This window comes from Felis catus, chromosome B3 (assembly GCF_018350175.1).
Source record: "Felis catus isolate Fca126 chromosome B3, F.catus_Fca126_mat1.0, whole genome shotgun sequence".
Taxonomy (NCBI): Eukaryota; Metazoa; Chordata; class Mammalia; order Carnivora; family Felidae; genus Felis; species Felis catus.
Window position 1 is genome coordinate 81,571,990 of NC_058373.1, and position 25,639 is coordinate 81,597,628.

The window sequence follows — 25,639 nt, forward strand, 5'->3', positions numbered from 1 at the left end:
GGAAGAGAAATACATAGAAAGCCCAGGGCACCCCCAAACTTGTAAAATTTCTGTAAGCTTAAAAAAATATTGAATATACTTAAGGCTGTATAATAGAAGCCTGGTGGCCGATGTTTCCTAAGATTGGGCTGGTAGTGTTGTGGAGCTGGCGTCTTTGGGGCCACCTTAAACCCCTAAATCTTGGTATCTCGCTCAACTTCCATTAAGAATGGAATAAACCACGGGCCTGTGCGCCTCTGCCATGTCGATGGAGAATGGGATTCTTGCTCCCATGGAGTTCTGCCTTCTGGGTGAGTATGGCACCAGGTCCCGGGCGGGTGATGTCTGTAGTAAGCGAGCGATCCCCAGACAGGAAACTGGCTGCACATGCAGAAGTATCCATGCGAGCAGGTCCCCGCCAACGTGTTAGGGCGCATATTTTCCTCTCTTCAATTCTTTAATGCTCTGAGACCGTAGGGGAATTTACCGAAAATCTTTCAGTGCCCGTGCGATGTTTTGCAACGGCTAACACGGTATCAGGTTCTTTTGCAGTACTGTGGTTTGCTCTCAGTTTCAGCCAGAAACCGGAACAGAAGGAAAGGGAGAACGCAGGGAAGGCTCGGAGACTACCGCGCTCAGGGCTGCATGGTCTGCAGCTTCTAAAGCGTGGAGGATGGGACGGAGGAGGAGAATACGGAGAAAGGGGAAAGCGGAGGAAAAATACCCACGCCAATGGGTAAAAGGGAAAAGGTGAGAAGGAATAGAGTAGGAGAGGGAACCAATGGGTGGGAGAGGCGGAGGAAGAAGGGGGAGGGGCAGAAGCCAATCGAGGAGCCCGGACGCGAGCGAGGACGCGGCCCCGCGCTTGCTCCCCTCCCTCCGGCCCAAGCGCTCGCGCCTTCCCAGGCTCCCCGGAGACGAGGGCAGGGGCGGGGCCCAGCCGGGCGCGCGGCGCGGGAGGCGCCGCGAGGTGAGGGCGGCGGGGGCGGGGAATTGTGGGGAGGGCGGTGCGGGTACGCGCGCGCGCGCGCCCCGTCGAGGCTGCGCCGCCGCTCCGCCCCCGGCCGGGTGTGTGGCTGCGCGCGCGCGCGTGCGTTCCGGCGGTGCGCGCCGGGAGAGATGCTGAGGTAAAGTTCGGGAGAGAGGGAGAGAGATCCGTCAGCGCGAGGGAGCCCGAGTGGCCGCCATTACTGAGCCCGGCGCGGCGGCGGGCACTGGGGAAGGGGGGAGGGACGGGGCCGCCGCTGGTGGCGGGAGGGAGGGAGGGAGGGTGGGTTACCCGGCAGCGGGAGCTGTAAGGCTTAAGGTTTCGGGGCGTGTGTGTTGGGGAGGGCGGGGGGAGGTGGCTGAGGGGACGCGGCGCTGGGTGAGCGCGCCGGGGAAGAGAGGCGAGCAGAGAGTGGAGGAGGAGGCGGCGGCGGCGGGAGCGCTCCCCAGGAATGTCGCTGCCGCCGCCACCGCCGGGGCCGCTGCCGTTGAGGAGGAGACGGAGGAGACCCACGGTGTTAGGTAGGACCTTGCCATCTCAGCCCCTCCGGGCCTGCCCGCTCGCCCCCTCCCCGACCGGGACCCTCCCGCCACCGGCTGCCCCGCTCGGTCGCCGCCGCCGGTTGTAACCAGTTCAAGGCGCTGGGGCCCCGCAGCCACGGAGGGGAGCCTGGCGCCGCGCTCGGTCCTCGCAGGCCGAGCGGGGAGCGGTTGCCGCGGGGGGGGATACGGTCGGCGTGAAGGGCAGAGAGGCCGGGGGAGGGGGCGCTTTCTCCACAGGTGACGCGGCCGGGGTCGCTGGAGGCCTGGTTGTGGCCGGGGATCGCGCCGGCCCCGCCAGGCGTCCGCTCTCGCCCGCCGCCCTCACTTGCCCTGCTCTCCGATGGTACGTGGGGAGGGAAGGTGGCGGTGTCTGTTGGCTGGGTTGCTGCTGTTAACGAGTTCCACCTGGAAGGGGGAGCGGGGGGGGGGGGTGGGCGCATATTCACGGAAACACAATCTTCATTGCAAACTTAAGCGCTTTTCAGGGGGATCGGCCCTTTCACTTTTCCCCGATCTCCCCCACTCCTCCCTGGGTTCTGTTCACCAATTTCCCATCTGCTGCGAAAGCTCGGGCAAGGGTGTGAGAAGTTGCACTGCGCAACCAAAACACGGGAGTCTTCTGGGTTGACTGCGTCCGGCTTGAGGCTTTGATACTGAGTGCTTGCTAGAATAACCTTTGGATTCTTCCTCTGTTTCCACTAAAGAAAAGTATCGGGGTGGGGGTGGGGAACCGCGCGGGAGCGCGCGCGCACTTATCCACACATAAATACTCACTCCCTCACACCCTCCCTCTTCAGCGTTATTAGAAATGCAAGTGAGGTGGAGGCTGTGGGTGTAGCTGACGCCGAAAGGTGCTCGGAAGTAAAGGCAAACTATTGGGACGTTTGGTAAAATTCCGACAAAGTTGTAGGGAGACGCTTATACTTTTGCCATACGATAGAAATCCAGTTTTGGCTCATGCTTAATAAATGGGAATTTTAAGTGTTTTAAGTCTCGACCAAAATAGACCTACGTACGCCCGTTTTTAAGTTTAAATTCCTAAATATAATTTGCCTTTTTCTTTGTGATAGATAGGAAACGATGTCATTTTTTAAAACTACTCAGTTGTAAAACGGTGGAATACGTCGTTGTATTTACTGGTATTTGCTTATGCTGCCTTCTACAGGTGTGTGTGTGTGTGTGTGTGTGTGTGTGTGTGTGTGTGTGTGAGTGTGAGGGGTTTGCCGGCTTCACCTAAAACACCCAAAATCAGTACTCAGTTTGAAAGTATATGGTGGTGGTGGGGGGGGGGGGCGGAGGAGTTATTTGCATTGAATTCATTTGTATTCACTTCTGGAAATATTTCTCAAAATCTTCGTTTAAAATGGTTCTTTTCACAAAAATTTGATCCAGATGCAACATTTGGAAAAATATTTGGTTAAGATATATTAGTAAAATGTGTTTTGGAGATGTTTTACTGCCAATTTCACTTGACTTCACTATGATAAAACTGTATTCTTAATGAGTATTTTTAGATATACATACCATATAGGTAATCTACTACTAGACAGTTGCCAAATTAAGGTTTTATTTCCATTTTAAATTGCTTTCTCATTTTTGGCTCTTTCAAATTGACCCACATTTCCCATATGTGTAGTAGAGCAGAGGAAGAGAGTGTTAAGTGTGGATCACTAAAAAACTTGCACAGGCCTTGGAGCACTTTATGAGACTAAACGTACATGATTGAAAATCTGCGTATACCTATGTATTTAACTTTCAAGAAATAGCACTATTGATCTGACTGACTTAAAGCAGTCTTTAGTTAGAAGGACACAGATGACTAGATGACAATTGATTTGGTTGTCATGTGTAGGCTACATTTTTTTAATCCACCTTAGCATATATTATTTTACCATTCTTTGTATATGTTAGTTATAAGAGCATTGGGGAATGGATCAGTTATACTTTGCTATAAGAAAGAATTGTTGCAGAATTCTGATATGTTTGTAATTTTTTAGTACCCCACTCCCATTTAAATTACTTTAGGGGTTGTTTTTGCTTTTGTTTTGTTTTTAAGGAGAGTGTGCAAGCGGAGGAGAGGGGCAGAGGGAGAGAGAGAAAGTCATAAGCAGGCTTCACACTAAGCTCAAAGCCAGACTTGGGACTCCATGCCACGACCCTGGGTCGTGACCTGAGCCGAAATCAGGAGTTGGATGCTCAGCCGACTGAGCCACCCAGGTGCCCCACTTTAGCAATTTAAAAAATGTATTCCAAAATTAATATCTTAATTCTGTCACATCTGTAAAATGTTTTAAGCCCCATACTTTTTTTTTTTTTTTTTTTTTTTTCCTGTTGTAAAGCAGAGTTAGTACACTTAACCCTTTTGGAGAAAACAAATTATTTTGACCTTGAAAATTAAGATTTTTTTTTTTGAGGAATAAAATACTGTGTTTGCATTCCTTTTTTGGAAGTTGTGGTACAGCTTAGAATAATAGTTTTTAACTCATTTTTTTAATACTGAAGGAAAAGTTATGTCTCAGGAAGACTACTAAGCTTTTTCAACATTAGCAGGACTTCAGGTAAGTATTGCCTTTAGTATTCCTCACTTAAGTATGAAATGGCTTTTTTTCTTGGCAATTTTCTTGATAGCTACAGAGTAAGTTTCATTTGTTGCAACTTCAGGTTCCTTAGAAATTTTAAAAAGTATTAGAGCTGTAAGACCCATGATTTTTTTCTTCGCATACAAGAAGGTATGCAGAGAATATAATTGACTCAGGTGTTCTGCTTTAGTAGTATCGATGTTTCTAAAAAATGTTTGTAAAATACATTTAAAGTACACTAAGAAAATTTGGTTTTCTAAGAATGGTGAAGAAACCTTGATAAAGTCATTCATCATATGGTGACTTGAGTAAGCAAGCTTCTATTTGTTTAAATGCAGGTTGTAGTTAATCATTTTATCAAACCAGGAAAAACCATATTAGAAATTTAAAAAGTTCAGTGCTAAAAATATTAAGTATGAACTTTAACTCAATTGGTTTTAAAACTCTGGTACTTGAACCCCTTATGGATTTTTCCTGGATGGCATGAGACCTCCTTTGACAACCCACCCTCCCAAACCACAGTCACTTCTATTTTTGGTAAATCTATTGTACTTAAATATGAAAATTCCTTTGAAAAAAGAAATCTATGTGTAAAAGAAGGCCTTTGATTTGTTATTCATTAATTCATATTATCTTTATTTAGCATTTGCTGTGCGCCTGGCCTTGAGGATACCAAGATAAATTAGAGATTGTGTAGCTTGAGCTTTAGTTGACAAGGTAGTAACTATAAAGGAGTAAATACGTACAAGTACTAAGAGATGCAGAAAAGAGAACAACTCTTTCTATCGGGGTCTCTTTGGGAATAGTATACAGAAGAATTAATCATTTGAATTTGGATATATTAACTGCAAATAGAAGTTTGAGATGGTAAGCAAGGTTGATTTTTTTTTTCCCCCCTGTATTTTGGAGGTTGCCTGTCTACAATACTTAGATTTGCAGTAAAAATAGATTATTAATGTTTGGTCATGTCTTTGTGTTGGACTCCTTAGAACTATTACTTGGGAATAAGAGTTATGAATAACTTTATAATTTTAGGGTTAAAATATGACCCGCATGTGTCTCTTGGTTAGATTCTAGAGCTTTCATCATGAAGAGTTAATGGTAAAAGTGAATTTTGATTTTTCTAGCTTCATATTAGATTTAGCATATTTTATTCCTGAACAATAATTTATTGAGCAGCTATGGCACTGTAAGTGATACAAGGAAATATAAAATATTACTCCCTTAAAAGAGCTTATAGCTTTGGTGGAAAGAGAGCTGGACAATTTAGCAATGGTTAGATGCCAGCTCAACATAGAGTAGAAGGAGCCATATAGAAGGCAGGACATACTGATTTAAAAATCAGTGTAAAGGAATTAGATAAAAAAGATAAGATTTGGAAATAGAAGAGGATTGGAATAAGGAAAAAACAACTAGATAAGTTAATGACCTTGTAGACCAAAAGCACAGGGAAGTGAGGATAGGTTGGCAGGTGAGAGGAAAATATAAGGTAAAAATGTAAGAGCATCAGTTTGTACCTTTTGAGGAAAACTGAAAGATGTGGGGAAAAGTTAATAGGTTAGATAGAAGGTTAATAGAAGGAGTGATGGGGAAAGAAACAATTTTTGTGTTACTATTTATCCTCTTTGCTGTATTTGGCATTACCAGCAGCCTTGAAAGAAGTTGTACATTGGTTCTGATGGTTTGTTAGTTCTCTTCCCGTTTATCATGTGTTCTTCCTGATCCAAAATTTTGTTTCTTTCCATACTTAACTTTTCAAAGCCAAATAATAGCTCTTTTTATTTACTTATTTTTATTTTGGTTGACAGTTTATAGAACTAGTGGAAAATTAACATTCCTATATGATCTGAGCTTTGAAAAATCCAGATTTGCTACTCTTCTTTGTTGACTAAGTAATTACTTAGATGTTTTTTATAAGAGTAGTAAATGATCTCTTACATAATTTTCTTAAGGTTATGATCTTCAAATTTATGTTGCTAATCTTGATGTTGCCTTATTTCATTTCTTTATTTTGATTTTTCTTCAGAAATACTGTCACCTGAAACTCAAGTGATACTACCGTCTGTTGCTGAAACTGAGTTTTTCATTAAGAAACATTGACTCATTTGTCTTTATTATCATTAGCAGCCAGTCACCAAATTCTTTTTTCTTGGATTGCTCTTTTCATTTCTGTGATAGTTCAGGTGTTTCAAGTCTCCAGTATTTGTCCATCTCTTGGGCTTTGTGCCTCAGCAAATCTAATTTTGTATTCCACTGCTAGTTTATAATGGCTTCTTATTGCTTATTACAAGGTTTAACTCCTGCTTGCCCTTGAAGACCTTCTTATTGTTGTACCTTTAATCTTCAGAAATAAGTGAAATAAGAAATAAGTCTACTTTTCATCATGACAGGTATGCTCAACCACTCCACCCTAATCACACACCTAGAGTTACTTCTTTTTAAAATTCAAATCCAGTCTATTTTTCAGAGTTGCCTCCAGTCCTTTCTCTACTCTGAAACTTAATCTATTCCAGGAGTTTCCAAGTTATGACCCTTGGACCAGATCTGGTCTTTTGCTTCTGTATAATGGCTTTTTACATTTGAAATGGTTAAGAAAACAGTTAAAAGAACAATATGTGTGATAAAGTTATATGAAATTCAAATTTTAGTTCTCAGACACAGCCATGGTCATTCATTGAAGTATGGTCAATGGCTGTTTTTGCGCTATGACCACAGAGTTGGATTGTTCTAACAGACACCGTATGGACGCAAAGCCTAAAATATTTACTGTTTGGCCTTGTGCAGAAAAAGTTTTCCAAACCCTGATCTATTCCAACTTGCACTGATCTTTCATTTTTTTGAATTCCTATCGCACTTACCAATTCTACGGTATAGCACATTGTCTTTGTCTTCTCAGTTATGGTGCTGTAAAGTTTCTTTAAAAACAGTGGAGGAGGTACTTTTAAGCCTCCCCCCCCCCCCCAATATATACCTTCTTTTTAGTCTATACATCTTCCTGAGATTCTTATTCAGCCTCTTAATGTTCCCATCACGGAGAAAATTGTTAAGCCTTATTTAATGTAGTTTGTATCATGAAAATAATGATTTCCCTCTGGTATAGCATTATAATTTTGAATGTGAAATCCCTTCACTTCTCTGTTTTCTCCAAAGCGAGAAGACTCAGACTCTGGAAGGGAGGTGAACATTTTCATAGTGCCAGCTTAGTGGACTTTCCTGCATATACCTTTGTACCCTCAAAACTTCTGACATAAAGCTGAGCAGATAGTGGTAACCACAGTAAATACTTAATGGATTGTTTACATAGGTTGATATAAATCAGGCGACCTTTGGTTCTTCTGTTTTCACCGGAGTGAGGAAATGGTCTAGAAAGAGTTTAGAATAACTTTCATACCAAGGCGTGGGACATAACATGTTGTTAGAGGAAAGTGTCGATTAAATAATAGGGTAGGCAGTAATTCTGTTTGGAAATATTTTAGGTCATTGGTTTTTCAAATATTTTATGCAGTGAAACTTTTTTCAAAGAATAAATATTTGAAATATCAAAAGATAAAAATGAATGAAAACAGAATTATCTTTACTGAGTAGGGCTTGGGGAGGGAGCTCCAGAGTACTGCCTACTTGGACCCTCCTGGAAATACTTCCATTGAGCCTTCAGGCTTGCCTAATTTGTGTTAACCAGCAAACTGTTGGTCTTGGACAAATCTGGACTTTTTATATTAGAATATTATGCTATACTAATAGACCTAGGGCCCATAGCATTGTGCAATTTTTGTTAATTTTGACTACAAATACGACTTCAGTGGTTTAGGATCTGAGTTTGGAGACTGACCCAATTACTCATCAAATATTTGAGCAGCCAGTTTGTGTCAGGCACTGTTTAGGGTGTTGGGAATGTGGTAAAAACAACAGCAACAAAATCTCCATTCTAACGTAGTTTAATCCTAAATCCTAACCAGGATATGCTTCCAGGTTATTTAGTCACTACATAAATTGTTGAAATTTTTAATAGATTCTCTTCATTCACTTGATTATAATCTTGTGTAAAGACCAATTCATTGGAATGATGTCTTTAGTGTTCCTTTCAACCTTAAGATTATGTGCTTATGTGGTAGAATTCTTGGTCAAAGAAAATGTTGTGGAATATAATTGACTCGTAGTTCTACAAGTATTACATTGTTTAATGACTTAACTATTGTATATGTTAAAATGGCTTTTTCATTTCCTCTTCTAGTTTTTCGCTAATAATAAATTTGTTAATTAATAAATTTGTTACTGAGAATAAGAATTAAGTAATACTGTATCAATATTGTACCATATTCATCTTTAGTAAATCAGTTGATAACTTTTATTAAGCTAGGTTACATCACCTGAGACTGTGAAATATATGACAGTCTTCGGGCTCCGATCTGTCTTTTCTCAAATATTTGATTATGTAAGAGATAACTTTGTTTGACTTAAAGAAGCTGGAGCACGTAATTACAAAGATCCTTCTGTTTAGTTTTGGAAAATGTAATTTCTTATAATATTTCTGATTCTAAAAGTTTCAAAAATTAGGGCTAAATGTATTATAGATCATAGTCTTTATTCTGGTGGCTTAAGTTTTGACTGTTTTTGGAATCTTGAAATAAATGTGCATTTCTTCCATTAGTAGCTTTAGATTAATATATTACAGTGCTTATTCAGTAAACAAATGTGCTTTCCTCTTTTTTTGACCAAAGAATTAAGAACATTTTGATTTTAATATTTATTAGCATTCATGTATTTATTGAGTACTAAGTAGGAGGCACTGTTGGAATCTTGTGGAATATATTGATGAAATAAAGATTTATGCCTTTGTGGATCTTTGTTAAGTCTGGAGTGGGGGTGGGGAGAGGGATAGAGTCTAATGACAAGTAAATAAGTTGCAAGTAAATTAGGAGGCAAGGTGGACTTTGGAAGTTATTAGGAAAAGTAAGTGTAAAGGCAGAGGCATGCTTAGCATGTTAAGAAACTGTGTTAGTGTTCCTCAGTGTATTTAGAGCAGAATGAGTGTGGGAGAATATATGAGAGTAGGTCAAAGAATAAGATAGGTTTGGAGAAGGCAGATCTTATGCCATAGAAAGGATTTGACTTTTAGGAGCCACTGGAGGTTTTCGGACCTAAGAATGGGAAGCTCTGACTTAACGTTTTAAAAGAAACTCTGGCTGCTCTGATAGTGATAGGGGAAGGGGAGCAGGAGTGGAAGCACAGAGATTAATTGGGAAGCCTTGGAATAATCTAGGGCCAGATATGATGGTGGATGGGTCAGATTAGAGCCCTAAATGTAATGAAAAGTGATAAATTCTAGATATATTATGAAGATAGGACCAACAGGAATTTCCTGACATGGTGTAATAACTTAAAAGTGTAAAATAATTAAGATATCACACCTTTTATCTATGAATGCAGAAGTTTTGTGAGAAGATAGAAAACAAAGTTTTAGTTTAAATCCAGAATTACTAAGAATTTATTTTTTTCAGTTTCCTAGATTCCTTGTAGAACTTAAAAAGCTTTTGTTTTTGTTTTTCATGGAAAGGCACTTCATGTTATTAAAACTCGATTAAGAGGAACAAGTTGTGTTTGAATGACTTAGTAAAATATCTTTGAAAACTTAGTTGTATAGATCGCTTCATTTCTGAGACAATTGTAGGGAGCACTCAAGAAGAATATTAGGCAAATAGTTGATCTCTCCCTCCAACTCTCTCATCAACTGTAGCTCCACTGAAGTTAAACATTTTTCGTTAATTTCTGTGAAGATACTTAATCTAAACATTTCCTTGAAATGGTTATAAGGTAAACTTAAAGGCAGAATGAGAAAGAAACTGCATTGCAAACATAAAAAGCAGTAGTCCTGCTTAAGAAAATAAAGATGGGTCATCCAGAGACTCATTTTAACTGGATTGCTTTGAGTAGGTCATTGCTACTTTTGTCTTGGTTCCTTCATGGGTAAAAATATGAGAAAATGAGAACAAGTTATATGAAAGAAAGTCACACCAAAAATCAGAAAGATGTAGGAATCAACATTATCAGATATTACCATTACACATATCTGAAAGGAATTTTCAAATTAAATTGAATAATCTGCATATATATATTAGCCATTAGTTTATTACTGGGAGCACACAAAAAAAGAAAGGATTTTTTTTTTTTTTTTTTTTTTTTTTTTTTTTAAGCACAGAAGAAAAACTGCCTCAGTTGGTTAATGGACAGGAATTTTGACCTGGATGTTGAGGGCCAGAAGGTAATTCATGTAAGTATATACTATCCAGATGTCTGAAATTAAATGCCCTTATAACCTATTACAGTCAACCTCATGAAAGCTATCTTTCTCCCATGAGGTGGTAATACCATACTCACCTAAACAAATAGCAAAATGTTTTGGATGACCGGTGACAGTTTTTTTTTTTCCCCTAGTCTATGGTTTCTCAAACTTTTTTAAAATCTGAAAACATTTTTTATTACTATATTTTATTTTATTTTTTAACATTTATTCTTTTTTTTTTGAGAGAGAGAGAGGGGGAGAATGTGAGTGAGTGGGGGAGGGGCAGAGAGCCAGGGAGACACAGAATCCAAAGCAGTCTCCACACTCTGAGCTGTCAGCACGAACCACGAACCGTGAGATCATGACCTGAGCTGAAGTTAGAAGCTTAATGGACTGAACCACCCAGGCGCCCCTGAAAACATTTTTATTAAATTAGGGCTTTTGAAAAAAAAATTAAAAAAAAAATCTTTTGGGTTAAGTAAACTTCTAAATTAGATAAAGAGTGCACTGCTTTGATGAGAGATTTGGAGGGAGAGAGCAACTATTTGCCCGGTATTATTCTTTCCTACCTGTAGGTGAAAGAATTTTCCATCATTGTTTGAAAATCACTATGGTGACTCATGACATAAAGCTCTGCAGCTGACTTCATAATACCAGCAGGTAGCCTTCTTGAAAGAAGAACATGGATGTTACTTAAGTGTCTAATTGATAGTTTACTGTGAATTTGGTGTGAAAACCATAAATGTCATGTAGAGCTACCTTATTTCTAATTTAAACTTTAATATTCATGATTCAAAGCCTGCCACTATCAAATTTATTAGGATGTGTAGAAGCCTCATTATAAAATTTGATATAATAGTTTTATTTCTCATTAGATAAGAAGCTTTCCATTTTTCACTGACCTGTGAAAGGGTGGTAACTTCATGCCTTCACTCATCTTCTTTTAATTTTAAGACCCTTTTCTTTCTGAAATTTTTATTTTTAATGTTTCTTTATTTTTGAGAGGGAGAGCTCAGGTAGGGGGGCAGAGAGAAGGGGACAGAGGATCCAAATTGGTTCTGTGCTGATAGCAGTGAGCCTCATACAAGGCTCAAACTTGTTAACTGCGAGATCATGACCTGAGCTGAAGTCGGATGCTCAGCCAACTGAGCCACCCAGATGTCCCTGTGAAACTTTTAAAATACATTCTACGATAAGAGTGTTTTCATTTCTGCTTACACTCTATAGCTTAAGATAGAAAGCTACCTCAGTATTTTGAGGTACATGCTGTAGGAGAGCAGAAACGTGTCTGTTAATGTTTGGGTAAGCATATATGAGGAATGAATAGTGACTGTTAAGGCAAGGGATTAGGTTTGTAGTTGAGAATTTTCTATAATACTTAGGTTCATATGACAATGTGCTGTTACTTTTCTGTTAACTTTGTGTCTCTTAAACTGGAAGGCAGGACAGTCTTAACATGCTTTGAATTGCTTAGTTTTCAGAATAGATGTTTGTTTAATAAAGAGCCATATGTAGTGCTAGTGTTTATGCTGTTGAACATGAAAATTCCCCAAAGTAATCACTAGGTAGGTTTTCTTTTGATGTATATTTTAAAGAGTATTGTCTGCAGTTTTCTGCTTTTCTAGTAAGACGAAAGGATTCTATTCCTTGTTTTCGATTTTTTTCTTGTTAGTTATGGAATCATTGTGTTGTTTTCCCAAACTAATTTCCTTTTGCCTTTTTATCACTGTATATAATGTTGTTATCCAGTTCATTCACTGTGTTTTCTTACCAGTAAATACAAATATTCTTTTACACAGTTTAGGTAAAGAAAGTTAAACTTGTGCTAGGTGTAAATACCCAATTTGACCAGATTAAGATTTTTTAAAAGGTTTATTAATGAAAAAGAGTTAATAGGATTGGAGGCACTGCCCCAATTTCTCTTACTTCTAGTTATCATGTACATTGCTGCCAGATAAATTTTTTTAAGTCACAGGTCTGACCAGATCATTTTTTTGAAAAAATCCTTGACAGTTTCACTGGTTCTAAGAATCAAATTAGTAAACAGAACTAATGCTTATTAAAGCCTTTGTTGGCTAGGTGCTTAACATTTAAAAAAATGATTTACTTCTTAAATTTGTGTAGATACACAGCCCCATTTTATAGATGGGGAAAACATGTATCAAAGCAGTTTTGGTTTTACTGTTGTCATAAACTCAAATAGATTTGAAATAACTTTAACTATTTGTGTTGCTTTTTCTACATAGGATTATTTTATTAGGAAAGTGAATCTAGTAAATGCTTTGTTTGAATGTCATATGGCAGATGCTAGTATTTATAGTTGAGGATAATAGAATAAAGTACATGAATACAAAGATCTGAAATTTTACTTTTTAATATTATTTTACCAGAAATGTTAGTCATAATTCTGAATTACAATTTCTGTTACTCATTAGTTGTTAGTATAGTAAATGTACAGTATATTTTGAATAAATGTTTACTTGCATTTGAGGTTAGTGTAGAAGCCAGGTATTTGGGGCAAGTGGTGGTTCTTTTCTTTGTATTTTTTCTCTATGTTCTTTATTTTGTTTGAACTGAAGATAATTTTCACATATGTTGATGTCCAAATGATATATTGCTTTTAATTCAACCTCAAAAGAATGAGGAATCTATAAATAAGATTATTCTAAAAGACTGATTCATTGCTTCCACATAAATAACCTAAATTAAATTGCATGTAGTTCTTCCAGGTTATTTAATGTTGCTAGTGTATCAAATACTTGTAGAAGATTATCTCAAATATATAATCTCCAAATTCTTTAGCTTACTGCTACTTAAAATGTGGTCCATGAGCTTTTTGTAGCTACTCTTAGAGGAAATAAATACAGAAATCAAGAACATTTAGAAATAATTTGACAGTGATGTTATGTCTCTTCAATCTAATAATTGGGGCTTGGATTTTTAAAAAACTGCATTTATTGCATTTTGCAAAATTGAACGTGCAGATATGAAATAAAAATTGATCCTTTGATAGTTTGAGAAACTTTGGTCTGGTTAAATACTCTCAGTATTTGTATTAACTGTCCCATTTCTACTTACCTATTGAAGTGTGTGAATATTTTAAATTTGTTTTTGGGCATAAAATTTTATAGATTTCACAGGAGCATGTTGAAACTTTATGAAAAATTTTATTTAATTCTAACATCTTGCTAAATTTGTATGAAATTCCATTTTAGGGAACAAGTTTTGGGGAATAATGTAATAGGAAGCAGGTTGTTTTGAAAGTTGTGAGGGAGTTGTTAAGGCAACTAGTTGCTTTAGTTATCAGCAAACATACCTCCAGTCACAGAAGGCAGGAAAATTGAGGGAGGGGAAAGGACTAGTTGTTTCTTCAAACGTCTAGGAAGGAATAGAGACAAAACGCACATTTGGTCAGTAGGGGCTTAGTTTAAAGCTTGTGAAACATTAAATTTTGTATGTAATTATTTTAATTATTAGATTTCTCTTAAATTTTGAAGTCCGGTTGCATTTATAATGGTAAATCATAAGCAGTGTTTAATGGTGGTTTCAAACCTAAAATACATGTAACATTAATATCCATAGTGCTTTGTTACGAACATTTGTAGTATGTATATAATTTAATATGTAATTCCTGATTAAGTTTTGTCCTTTTTCTCCTCTTTCTAGGAAGATGATCGTTATGATCTTGAAGACCTTTCTGCATAGAAATGAGGGAAGTACAAAGAACCAAATATAGTTCTGAACTTTCGGATCTGTATTTTGAGATGATTTTATTTTCAGAATGAGAAGTATATCTGGTTATCTTTATGAATGTAGAGACATGAGAAGAGAGTTATGATGGCAAAAAACAAAGAGCCTCGCCCCCCATCCTATACGATCAGTGTAGTTGGACTCTCTGGGACTGAAAAAGACAAAGGTAACTGTGGAGTTGGAAAGTCTTGTTTGTGCAATAGATTTGTACGCTCAAAAGCAGATGAATATTACCCAGAGCATACTTCTGTGCTTAGCACCATTGACTTTGGAGGACGAGTAGTAAACAATGATCACTTTTTGTACTGGGGTGACATAACACAAAATGGTGAAGATGGAGTAGAATGCAAAATTCATGTCATTGAACAAACAGAGTTCATTGATGACCAGACTTTCTTGCCTCATCGGAGTACGAATTTGCAACCATATATAAAACGTGCAGCTGCCTCTAAATTGCAGTCAGCAGAAAAACTAATGTACATTTGCACTGATCAGCTGGGCTTGGAACAAGACTTTGAGCAGAAGCAAATGCCCGAAGGGAAGCTCAATGTAGATGGGTTTTTACTGTGCATTGATGTGAGTCAGGGATGCAATAGGAAGTTTGATGATCAACTTAAATTTGTGAATAATCTTTTTGTCCAACTATCAAAATCAAAAAAGCCTGTAATAATAGCAGCAACTAAATGTGATGAGTGCGTGGATCATTATCTTAGAGAAGTTCAGGCATTTGCTTCAAACAAAAAGAACCTTCTTGTAGTGGAAACATCAGCACGATTTAATGTCAACATCGAGACATGTTTCACTGCACTGGTACAAATGTTGGATAAAACTCGTGGCAAACCTAAAATTATTCCCTATCTGGATGCTTATAAAACACAGCGACAACTTGTTGTCACAGCAACAGATAAGTTTGAAAAACTTGTGCAGACTGTGAGAGATTATCATGCAACTTGGAAAACTGTTAGTAATAAATTAAAAAATCATCCTGATTATGAAGAATACATCAACTTAGAGGGAACAAGAAAGGCCAGAAATACATTCTCAAAACATATAGAACAACTTAAACAAGAACACATAAGAAAAAGGAGAGAAGAATATATAAATACTTTACCAAGAGCTTTTAATACTCTTTTGCCAAACTTAGAAGAGATTGAACATTTGAATTGGTCAGAAGCTTTGAAGTTATTGGAAAAGAGAGCAGACTTTCAGTTATGTTTTGTGGTGCTAGAAAAAACACCTTGGGATGAAACTGACCATATAGACAAAATTAATGATAGACGAATCCCATTTGACCTCCTGAGCACTTTAGAAGCTGAGAAAGTCTATCAGAACCATGTACAACATCTAATATCAGAAAAGAGAAGGGTAGAAATGAAGGAAAAATTCAAAAAGACTTTGGAAAAAATTCAGTTCATTTCACCTGGGCAGCCGTGGGAAGAAGTTATGTGCTTTGTTATGGAGGATGAAGCCTTCAAGTACATCACAGAGGCTGATAGCAAAGAGGTGTATGGTAGGCATCAGCGAGAAATAGTTGAAAAAGCCAAAGAAGAGTTTCAGGAAATGCTTTTTGAGCACTCTGAACTTTTTTATGATTTAGATCTTAATGCAACACCTAGTTCAGATAAAATGAGTGAAATTCATACAGTTTTGAGTGAAGAACCTAGATATAAAGCTTTACAGAAACTTGCACCTGATAGGGAATCTCTTCTACTTAAGCACATAGGGTTTGTTTATCACCCCACTAAAGAAACCTGTCTTAGTGGCCAAAATTGTACAGACATTAAAGTAGAGCAGTTACTTGCCAGTAGTCTTTTGCAGTTGGATCATGGCCGCTTACGGTTGTATCATGATAGTACCAATATAGATAAAGTTAACCTTTTCATTTTAGGGAAGGATGGCCTTGCCCAAGAACTAGCAAATGAGATAAGAACACAATCCACTGATGATGAGTATGCCTTAGATGGAAAAATTTATGAACTTGATCTTCGGCCAGTTGATGCCAAGTCGCCTTACTTCTTAAGTCAATTGTGGACTGCTGCCTTTAAACCACATGGGTGCTTCTGTGTATTTAATTCCATTGAGTCACTGAATTTTATTGGGGAATTTATTGGAAAAATAAGAACTGAAGCTTCTCAGATCAGAAAAGATAAATACATGGCAAATCTTCCATTTACATTAATTCTGGCTAATCAGAGAGATTCCATGAGTAAGAATCTACCAATTCTCAGGCACCAAGGGCAACAGTTGGCAAACAAGTTACAATGTCCTTTTGTAGATGTACCTCCTGGTACATATCCTCGTAAATTTAATGAAACCCAAATAAAGCAGGCTCTAAGAGGAGTATTAGAATCAGTTAAGCATAATTTAGATGTGGTGAGCCCAGTTCCCACCAGTAAGGACGTATCAGAAGCTGACTTGAGAATTGTCATGTGTGCCATGTGTGGTGATCCCTTTAGTGTGGATCTTATTCTTTCACCCTTCCTTGATTCTCATTCTTGTAGTGCTGCTCAAGCTGGACAGAATAATTCCCTAATGCTTGATAAAATCATTGGTGAAAAAAGGAGGCGAATACAGATCACAATATTATCATACCATTCTTCAATTGGGGTAAGGAAAGATGAACTAGTTCATGGGTATATATTAGTTTATTCTGCCAAACGGAAAGCGTCAATGGGAATGCTTCGAGCATTTCTATCAGAAGTTCAAGACACCATTCCTGTACAGCTGGTGGCAGTTACTGACAGCCAAGCGGATTTTTTTGAAAATGAGGCTATCAAGGAGTTAATGACTGAAGGAGAACACATTGCAACTGAGATCACTGCTAAGTTTACAGCACTGTATTCTTTATCTCAATATCATCGACAAACTGAGGTCTTTACACTGTTTTTCAGTGATGTTCTAGAGAAAAAAAATATGATAGAAAATTCCTATTTATCTGATAATACAAGGGAATCAACCCATCAAAGTGAGGATGTTTTTCTACCATCTCCCAGAGACTGTTTCCCCTATAACAACTACCCTGATTCAGATGATGATACAGAAGCACCACCTCCTTATAGTCCGATTGGGGATGATGTACAGTTGCTTCCAACACCTAGTGACCGTTCCAGATACAGATTAGATTTAGAAGGAAATGAATATCCTATTCATAGCACCCCAAACTGTCATGACCATGAACGCAACCATAAAGTGCCTCCACCTATTAAACCTAAACCAGTTGTACCTAAGACAAATGTGAAAAAACTGGATCCAAACCTCTTAAAAACAATTGAAGCTGGTATTGGTAAAAATCCAAGAAAACAGACTTCCCGGGTACCTTTGGCACATCCTGAAGATATGGATCCTTCAGATAACTATGCGGAACCCATTGACACAATTTTCAAACAGAAGGGCTATTCTGATGAGATATATGTTGTCCCAGATGATAGTCAGACTCGCATTATTAAAATTCGAAACTCATTTGTAAATAACACCCAAGGAGATGAAGAAAATGGATTTTCTGATAGAACCTCAAAAAGTCATGGGGAAAGGAGGCCTTCAAAATACAAATATAAATCTAAAACCCTGTTTAGTAAAGCCAAGTCGTACTATAGAAGAACACATTCAGATGCAAGTGATGATGAGGCTTTCACCACTTCTAAAACAAAAAGAAAAGGAAGACATCGTGGAAGTGAAGAAGATCCACTTCTTTCTCCTGTTGAAACTTGGAAAGGTGGTATTGATAATCCTGCAATCACTTCAGACCAGGAATTAGATGATAAGAAAATGAAGAAGAAAACCCACAAAGTAAAAGAAGATAAAAAGGTAAGTTTAACTTATAAAACTTTACTAAACACTAATAATGTTTATGAAGATGTTTGTTTTGCCTTTTAAAATACATATTTTTTAAGGTAACGAATTGAATATCATTGAGAACTTAGGCTGCATTAGGTCATTCGGTAAATAATTAGCTCTTTTTAATGTTTTTAGTATTTTGTGAGGGTGAATTATTTTCATTACTTTTTAAATTGCATTATTTTTTACTTGTGTCTTTAGTGTAGAAGTTTGAATAATTATTCTTCAGTGTAATTATTCTAGGTGAATATGCTTATTTTCCTTTTAGAAACGGAGATATAAGGTGATTTTGCTCTTTTTTTTGTTTTTACGTATCCCATTTATCTTTTTGCCTTCTTGACCTAGCAGTTTTGCAAAATTAATTTGACCTACCAGTATCAAAGATACTAAAATATAATTAATAATTTGTAATATTGGAAATTATTCGCAATTTTGGAATTTACAGTTCCAGGAAGCTTCTTTGTGGATGGTGGTGTAATGCCTAAAGACATACAGAAAGGTTTCTGAAGTTTGAATTGTAATGTTCTGACCAAATAGCAATACAGTATCCATTTTCAGTAGATATTAATTTACCTGATGGTATTAAGCATTAAAAGCTTAAATATGTATGCTATTAAAGTTATAATTAATAATTTTAATTAGATCTTTATCACAGTGGTACCTTAGCATCTTTACTTCCAGTACTCTTTGACTCTTGAGTGTGCATAAACTTTCTTCACATTTTTTATGGTTTTAAGATAGTCTTTCAGGGGCGCCTGGGTGGCGCAGTCGGTTAAGCGTCCGACTTCAGCCAGGTCACAATCTTGCGGTCCGTGAGTTCGAGCCCTGCGTCGGGCTCTGGGCTAATGGCTCAGAGCCTGGAGCCTGTTTCCAATTCTGTGTCTCCCTCTCTCTCTGCCCCTCCCCCGTTAGACTCTGTCTCTCTCTGTCCCAAAAATAAACGTTGGAAAAAAAAAAAGAAAAAAAAAATTAAAAAAAAAAAAAAGATAGTCTTTCAGCAGGCTTTCATTGTCCATGTTGATAATTTTTTCATCAGTTATGTATGTCCATCATCTTCGTACATATTTACAGCAGGTACTCACAACACATGCTACTAGCTAACGATCTTTCATACTCAGCTATTAATTACTAGTTTTTACTATACATTTTATCACCACCAAAAGACTTAAGCATTTTTTCTTATGTTATTAAAACTACTTAATGCATATTAACAAAAATAAAGCATTTACAGCCTTTCCATTTTAAATTGCTTTTGTGTATATGTGTGTTATTTTTCTATTGTTGATCATAAGTTTACTTAGTTGTTTTGGTAACTTTTTTTTTTTAATTTTTTTTTTTTAACGTTTATTTATTTTTGAGACAGAGAGAGACAGAGCGTGAACGGGGGAGGGTTAGAGAGAGAGGGAGACACAGAATCTGAAACAGGTCCCGGGCTCTGAGCTGTCAGCACAGAGCCTGACGCGGGGCTCGAACTCACAGACTGTGAGATCATGACCCGAGCTGAAGTCGGACGCTCAATCGACTGAGCCACCCAGGCGCCCCGGTAACTTTTTATTATAATTTCAACTTGGAGAATAGTTGCAGGAAGGATAAAAGCTTTTGTATATTCTTTACTGAGATTTACCCTCAGGAAGCATTTTGTCCTGCTTCCTTGATCTATTTGATATGTGTGTGTGTATTGAGGTTTATTGTTTTGAGCCCTTTGAGATTAAATTGGAGATGTTGGACTCTTTCTACCATTAAATACTTCATTTTGTGAGAACAAGAACATTCTCTTAAATAGTAACAGTACAGATACCAAAATGAGGAAATTTAATGATGGTGTAGTACTATTATTTAATATACAATCTATGAGCAAACACTTAGGTTTTCAACATCTTTCTCAATAGTTTTCTTTATATTTCCCCATTATTCCTAATTTTTATTTAGTTGCAGTAGTAGTGTATATGTGCTTTTTTATTTTTTTCACTTAGTTATATTTTTCCATATTGCTCCATAGTATTTCAGTTAATACCTTTACTTATTACATTGTTTTCCATTTAACAAATTGGTTTAAAACTGGGTGGCTAGGCTTCTAGGTTTTTAATTTTGCTATCATTTTTTTATTGCAGTGGCCAATTTGCATGAAAGATTGTTCTTTTTCGATTATTTTCTTCTTTAAATGTTTTATTTTTGAGAGAGCATGCAAGTGAGCACGGGGAGGGGCAGAGAGAGAAGGAGACCTAGAATCTGAAGCAGGCTCCAGGTTCTGAGCTGTCAGCACAGAGCCTGATGTGGGGCCCAAACCCACGAACTGTGAGATCATAACCTGAGCTAAAGTCAGACATTTAACATACTGAGCCACCCAGGCACCCCTAGGTCATTTCTTTAGGGTAAAAATGTTCAACAATTGAATTCCAAAGACATAAATGACTCGATATTTATTATTACTATAGTTATTTTAGTGTTAATTTCTTAACTATGAGCACTGTGAGGAAGGAATATACCAAATTTGTATTTATATTCTGAAATTTTAGCACATTACCTGATTTCAGTTAGTTTAGTAATAATATTCCTTGAATTAAATGTTTCTCATACATGATTTGTCTTACATAGTCACTTAATTATACACATGGTCCTTGACTTAGGATGGTTCCAACTAAGATTTTTCAGCTTTATGATAGTGCAAAAGCAGTAGCACATTCAATAGAAACCGTACTTAGAATTTTGAATTTTGGTCTTTTCCTGGGCTAGTGAGATGTAGTACAATATTCTTGTGATGCTGGGCAATGGTAGCAAGCTGCAGCTCCATTCAGCCATGCAGTCAGGAGGGGTAAACAACCATTCTTTGCCCACAAAATCATTCTGTTTTTCACTTTCAGTACAGTATTCAGTACATTTCAGAATATTCATCACTTACTAATAGCATAGTCTTTGTGTTATGTGATTTTGCCCAACTGTAGACTAATGTGTTTTGAGAGCATTTGAGGTTGGATAGGCTAAGCTATGATGTTAGACGTGTGAGGTATATTAAGTGGTTTTTTGATTTAATGATACGTATTTTCAACTTACAATGGGTTGAGCAGGATATAACCCCATCCTAAGTTGAGGAAGTTCAGGAAGATAAGAATTTTACTGAATCTAATATCCAATGTTAATTGATATTATAATTAATACAGGATTTTATTGTTTCTTTTTTAAAGATACATAAAGTAATGGTGGTATTTACATTCACCACATCTTAAAATCACTAAATACAGTAATTTGTCTTTAATTTTTGTTATTATTCCACAGAGAAACATGAGCCTAGGTTCTCTTCTTCTTCACTTGCAATGGTTCATATATTTGCTTCTACTCAGCCTTTTGTATAATGTACCTCTTTTCATTTGGTGTCAGTCTTGTCCTCACTTCTATTGAAGTGGTGCATTGGCTTTGGGTCGTATTTATAATCTGCTTTCAGTTGACTTAACTCACGGTAGTTTGTGCTATTTTAATCTTTAGAGCTATTTTAGAATTTCCTTGTACTTTCATATAACATTGCTTTAGTTTTTAGATTCATGTATTAGAATATTTGAACTCTAAGAAAATTGAAGAAATTCTATTTTAGAAGTTTTTAGGTCTGTAAATAATTTTTAATTTTTTAATTTATCGCTTAAATGTTTAGTTTCTATACCTGTGATCTTAAAAAGATAAACATAGTTTACAGTGAAATTTTACAGAAACAGTGTTGGACCACAGCTATATTTTATGGATTTGTGTGTATATATGCACAGTATATGTCTTAGCTCACTCCAAAGCTAACTTTATATAAGTTATCCATAATATTTTTTTTTTCCAAGCAAGGCTGGAGCACTTTAGTGCAACTTAATTTTCCTAAAAATTATTTTCATTGTGTAAGCTGGACTTGAGTAATTGTTGTCTCATGTTTCAGTTCAGTAAGCATTAGCTAATAACCTGCTAAACACTTAAAGTCTGTGCAGAAAGTTGTTGAAGGATATAAAAAAAAGAACACACATTCCCTTAAAGAGTTTAAATGGTAGTTAGAGAGACCATACCTTGTGCTTGGGGCAGTGTTAAGAAAGTACTACTAGAACAATTTAAGGAAGCATAGTTAAGGGCACATGGTTTGTTGGAGCCAGACTTCTGGGATTTGAATCCAGACTCTGTCATTTACTAGCTGTGTAAGTGTGTAATCATTCTGCACTTCCAACTAGGAAAATGGAGATAAACATATTTCTTGGGACTGCTATGAAAAATCAGTTCATATTTATTTATAGTAGTGCCTGACGCATTAGTAAATTTGTTAAATAAAGTATGTACACTATTTTTTGATAGTGTCACTTACAGGCTGAGCTATTACCCTAGAGTTTATAGTTAATTTCACAAAGCTTCATGAAGAAAGAGGTACGGCACCAGTTTGGGGTATTTTGGTTGGCTTTAAAGAAGGAGAAAAGATTTTAGGTGGGGAAAATCATGTTTACAGAGGCATAAAATTGTTACTAAGTAAGGTGAGAGATGATAGGAAACTGCCCTTATTTGGGGGATATTGTGAAATAAGACTGCATTTATAAAAATCTGCTAAGTTGAAGAGCTAGTTTAAATCCAAAAGCAGTTAGTTAAGCAAGGCCTGAGGAGTAAGGAAAGTTGTGTTGGATTTCAGGTTGCAGATAGGGAAGTGATTGGCCTCACATAGTCTAGGTGGGAAGCTGATGTATATACTCCGTTTATTTTTACTTATTTTTTTAAGTAATCTGTATACCCAAAGTGGAGCTCGAACTTAGAACCCCAGGATCAGGAGTCACGTCATCTACCGACTGAGCTTCCTTACATATTCATTTTTGAAGTTAGAGAGCTACAGAAACCAAATGAGAAGTCAATAAAGCTAAAAGTTGACTCTTTAAGAAGACTAGAAAAGTAGACAAATGTCCTTCAAGATTAATCAGAAAAAAAGAGAAGGCATAATTAAATACTGACAATGAAAAAGGGAACATAATCACAGATAGATTAAAAAATAATAGAACATTGGGGCACCTGGGTAGCTCAGTTGATTAAGTGTCTGACTTCAGCTCAGGTCATCATCTCACAGTTCATGAGTTTGAGCCCTGCGTCGCGCTCTGTGCGAACAGCTCAGAGCCTGGAACCTGCTTCAGATTCTGTGGCTCCTTCTCTCTGCCCCTCTACTGCTCATGCTCTGTTTCTCTGTCTCTTTCAAAAGTAAACATTAAAAAACAAATTTTTTTTTTCAACGTTTATTTATTTTTGGGACAGAGAGAGACGGAGCATGAATGGGGGAGGGGCAGAGAGAGAGGGAGACACAGAATCGGAAACAGGCTCCAGGCTCTGAGCCATCAGCCCAGAGCCTGACGCGGGGCTCGGACTGCCGGACCGCGAGATTGTGACCTGGCTGAAGTCGGACGCTTAACCGACTGCGCCACCCAGGCGCCCCACAAAAGTAAACATTTAAAAAAAAATACTTAAAAAAAAGATAATAGAATACTATCAACAGTTTTATGTCAGCATATTTGAAAGTTTAAACAAAATTAACACAAACTCAGAAAAATACAGACAAGAAAGCTTTGAATAATCCCATAACTATTTTTGTTGTTGTTTTTAAATTTTTTTTTCAACGTTTTTTATTTATTTTTGGGACTGAGAGAGACAGAGCATGAACGGGGGAGGGGCAGAGAGAGAGGGAGACACAGAATTGGAAACAGGCTCCAGGCTCTGAGCCATCAGCCCAGAGCCCGATGCGGGGCTCGAACTCACGGACCGCGAGATCATTACCTGGCTGAAGTCGGACGCTTAACCGACTGCGCCACCCAGGCGCCCCTGTTGTTGTTTTTAAAAGAAGGAGAGTGAACGCAATGGGGGGTGGGGGAGGGAGGGAGAGAGAATCTTAAGCAGGCACCACATCCAGTGCAAACATGATGTAGGGCTCAATCTCACGACTCTGAGATCATGACCTGAGCCAAAGTCAAGAGTCAGACACGTAACCAACTGAGCCACCCAGGCACCCCAGTCCCATAAGTTGTGGAGTAATAGTTTTATCTTGCACAAAAATACCAGGCTCAGATCATTTGATAGGAGACTTTTCAAGGAATGGATGATTTCAGTGTTCTTCAAACTATTCCAGAAAACAGAAAGCAGGAGAATACGTTCATTAATTCATTTTCTTGAAGTCATCTAGTCTTAATTTCAGAATCAGACAAGGATGGTATAAGAAAGGAAAATTATAGTCCTGTTTTGCTTAGGGGAGTGTACATGCAAAAATCCTAAATGAAATACAAATACAGGTCCACAGGCCCTTGACTGCAGTTTTGAAATCCAACAACTTCTGAAAACCAAGTTTTTTGTTTTTGTTATTTTTTTTCAAACTTTGCGACACAATCTGATTTGACCTGCTCTTGGTTGCAGAATCTTATTTGAGGCTATTTTTAATCATTGCTGATCTTATTTAGAGTAAATATCCATACAGTTCACTGCAGAACCGACCCACACTTTAATGGGGTTACATAATTGACAGTTTTTGTACTGTACATTATGGCTAATGACTAAAAACTTCCAAATGCTAAAACATATTTTCCTCAAGGGTTTTAGATAAGGGATTTTGGACATATAATAGCAAAAAACATGCAGCAACAGTGTATGAAAGGCATTTTATTAAATTTAATTCATAGAAAACTATATTATGAATAGATAAGAACCTTAACTTGGAAAAAAGGTTTCTACAAATAAACAATTGAAATCTGCAACAAATATCCTGCAACAAATGCCCTAAATGGGGAAATGGACTCTCTTTTCAACCAGGAACAAGATAATGTACACACTGTCACCACTTTATTCACTATTATGTGCAGGTGCTAGTCAAAGCAATAAAATTAAAAAAAATTAAATGCATGAATATTAGAATGGAGGAAGCAAAATTGTCATTATTGGCTGATGTGATTGTCTATGTAAAAGCCATAAAGGATCTACAAATAAATTAATGGTAGTAGAGGAGTTAACAGAAATAGTTTGAGTAATATCAGTTACCAAAAGTCAATTGCTTCTCTGTATATTGGGAATAAATAGTAAAAATAATTAGAGAAGATACTAGTTACAGAAGCATGGTAGATTATCCAGTGCCTGGGAGTAATTATAACATGTGCACACCACTATGTGGAAAGGTATTGAAAAACAGTGAAAAAGATCTAAATAAATGGGGAACTCTAGTGCTTTCCTGTCCATGAATATAGCATATTATGAAGAAGTCATTGCTTTCAGACTAATCTCTGGATTCAGTGTTTCATTCAGAGTGTCAGGGTTTTTCAGGTTACTTCACACAGTGTTTTTAACCCATGTATGGAAGAGTAAAGAGCCTAGAATAGGACACTTCTTTAAAAAAAAGTTTATTTATTTTTGAGAGATAGCAAGAGAGGGGCGGAAGGAGGGAGGGAGAGAGAGAGAGAGCGAGAAACCCAAGCAGGTTCTGCTTAAACCCATGAATTGTGATATCATTACCTGAGCCGAAATGAAGAGTCAGATGCTTAACTGAGCCACCCAGGTGCTCCTAGAATAGGCCACTTAAGAAGAAAGGCAGAGGTGGAGTGGTTGTGATGGGTGTATGTGCTTATTTTATCAGATAATGTAAAACTTTAGCATGTAAGACTGGTATTGGCACAGAGATAGGCATATTGACCAATAGGATAGAAAAGTACACCTCAAAACA

General features: G+C 37.5%; 1 protein-coding gene across 6 annotated transcripts in view; it reads left to right on the forward strand.

The window, feature by feature from the left end:
• Positions 1-974: 974 nt before the first annotated feature.
• The window catches only part of ARHGAP5 (Rho GTPase activating protein 5), an 81,866-nt gene continuing 57,201 nt past the window's right edge, over positions 975-25,639 (forward strand). For 4 of the 6 annotated variants that reach the window (XM_023255643.2, XM_023255645.2, XR_006599498.1 and 1 more), the window contains exons 1-2: positions 1,350-1,488; positions 14,035-17,922. In XM_023255643.2, coding sequence (XP_023111411.1) covers positions 14,203-17,922 — 3,720 coding nt within the window. In that variant the 5' untranslated portion in view covers positions 1,350-1,488; positions 14,035-14,202. Of the gene's footprint in view, positions 1,107-1,349; positions 1,489-10,331; positions 10,357-14,034; positions 17,923-25,639 lie in introns of those variants that run through there. The other 2 variants (XM_023255644.2, XM_045059773.1) reach the window with 2 other exon arrangements.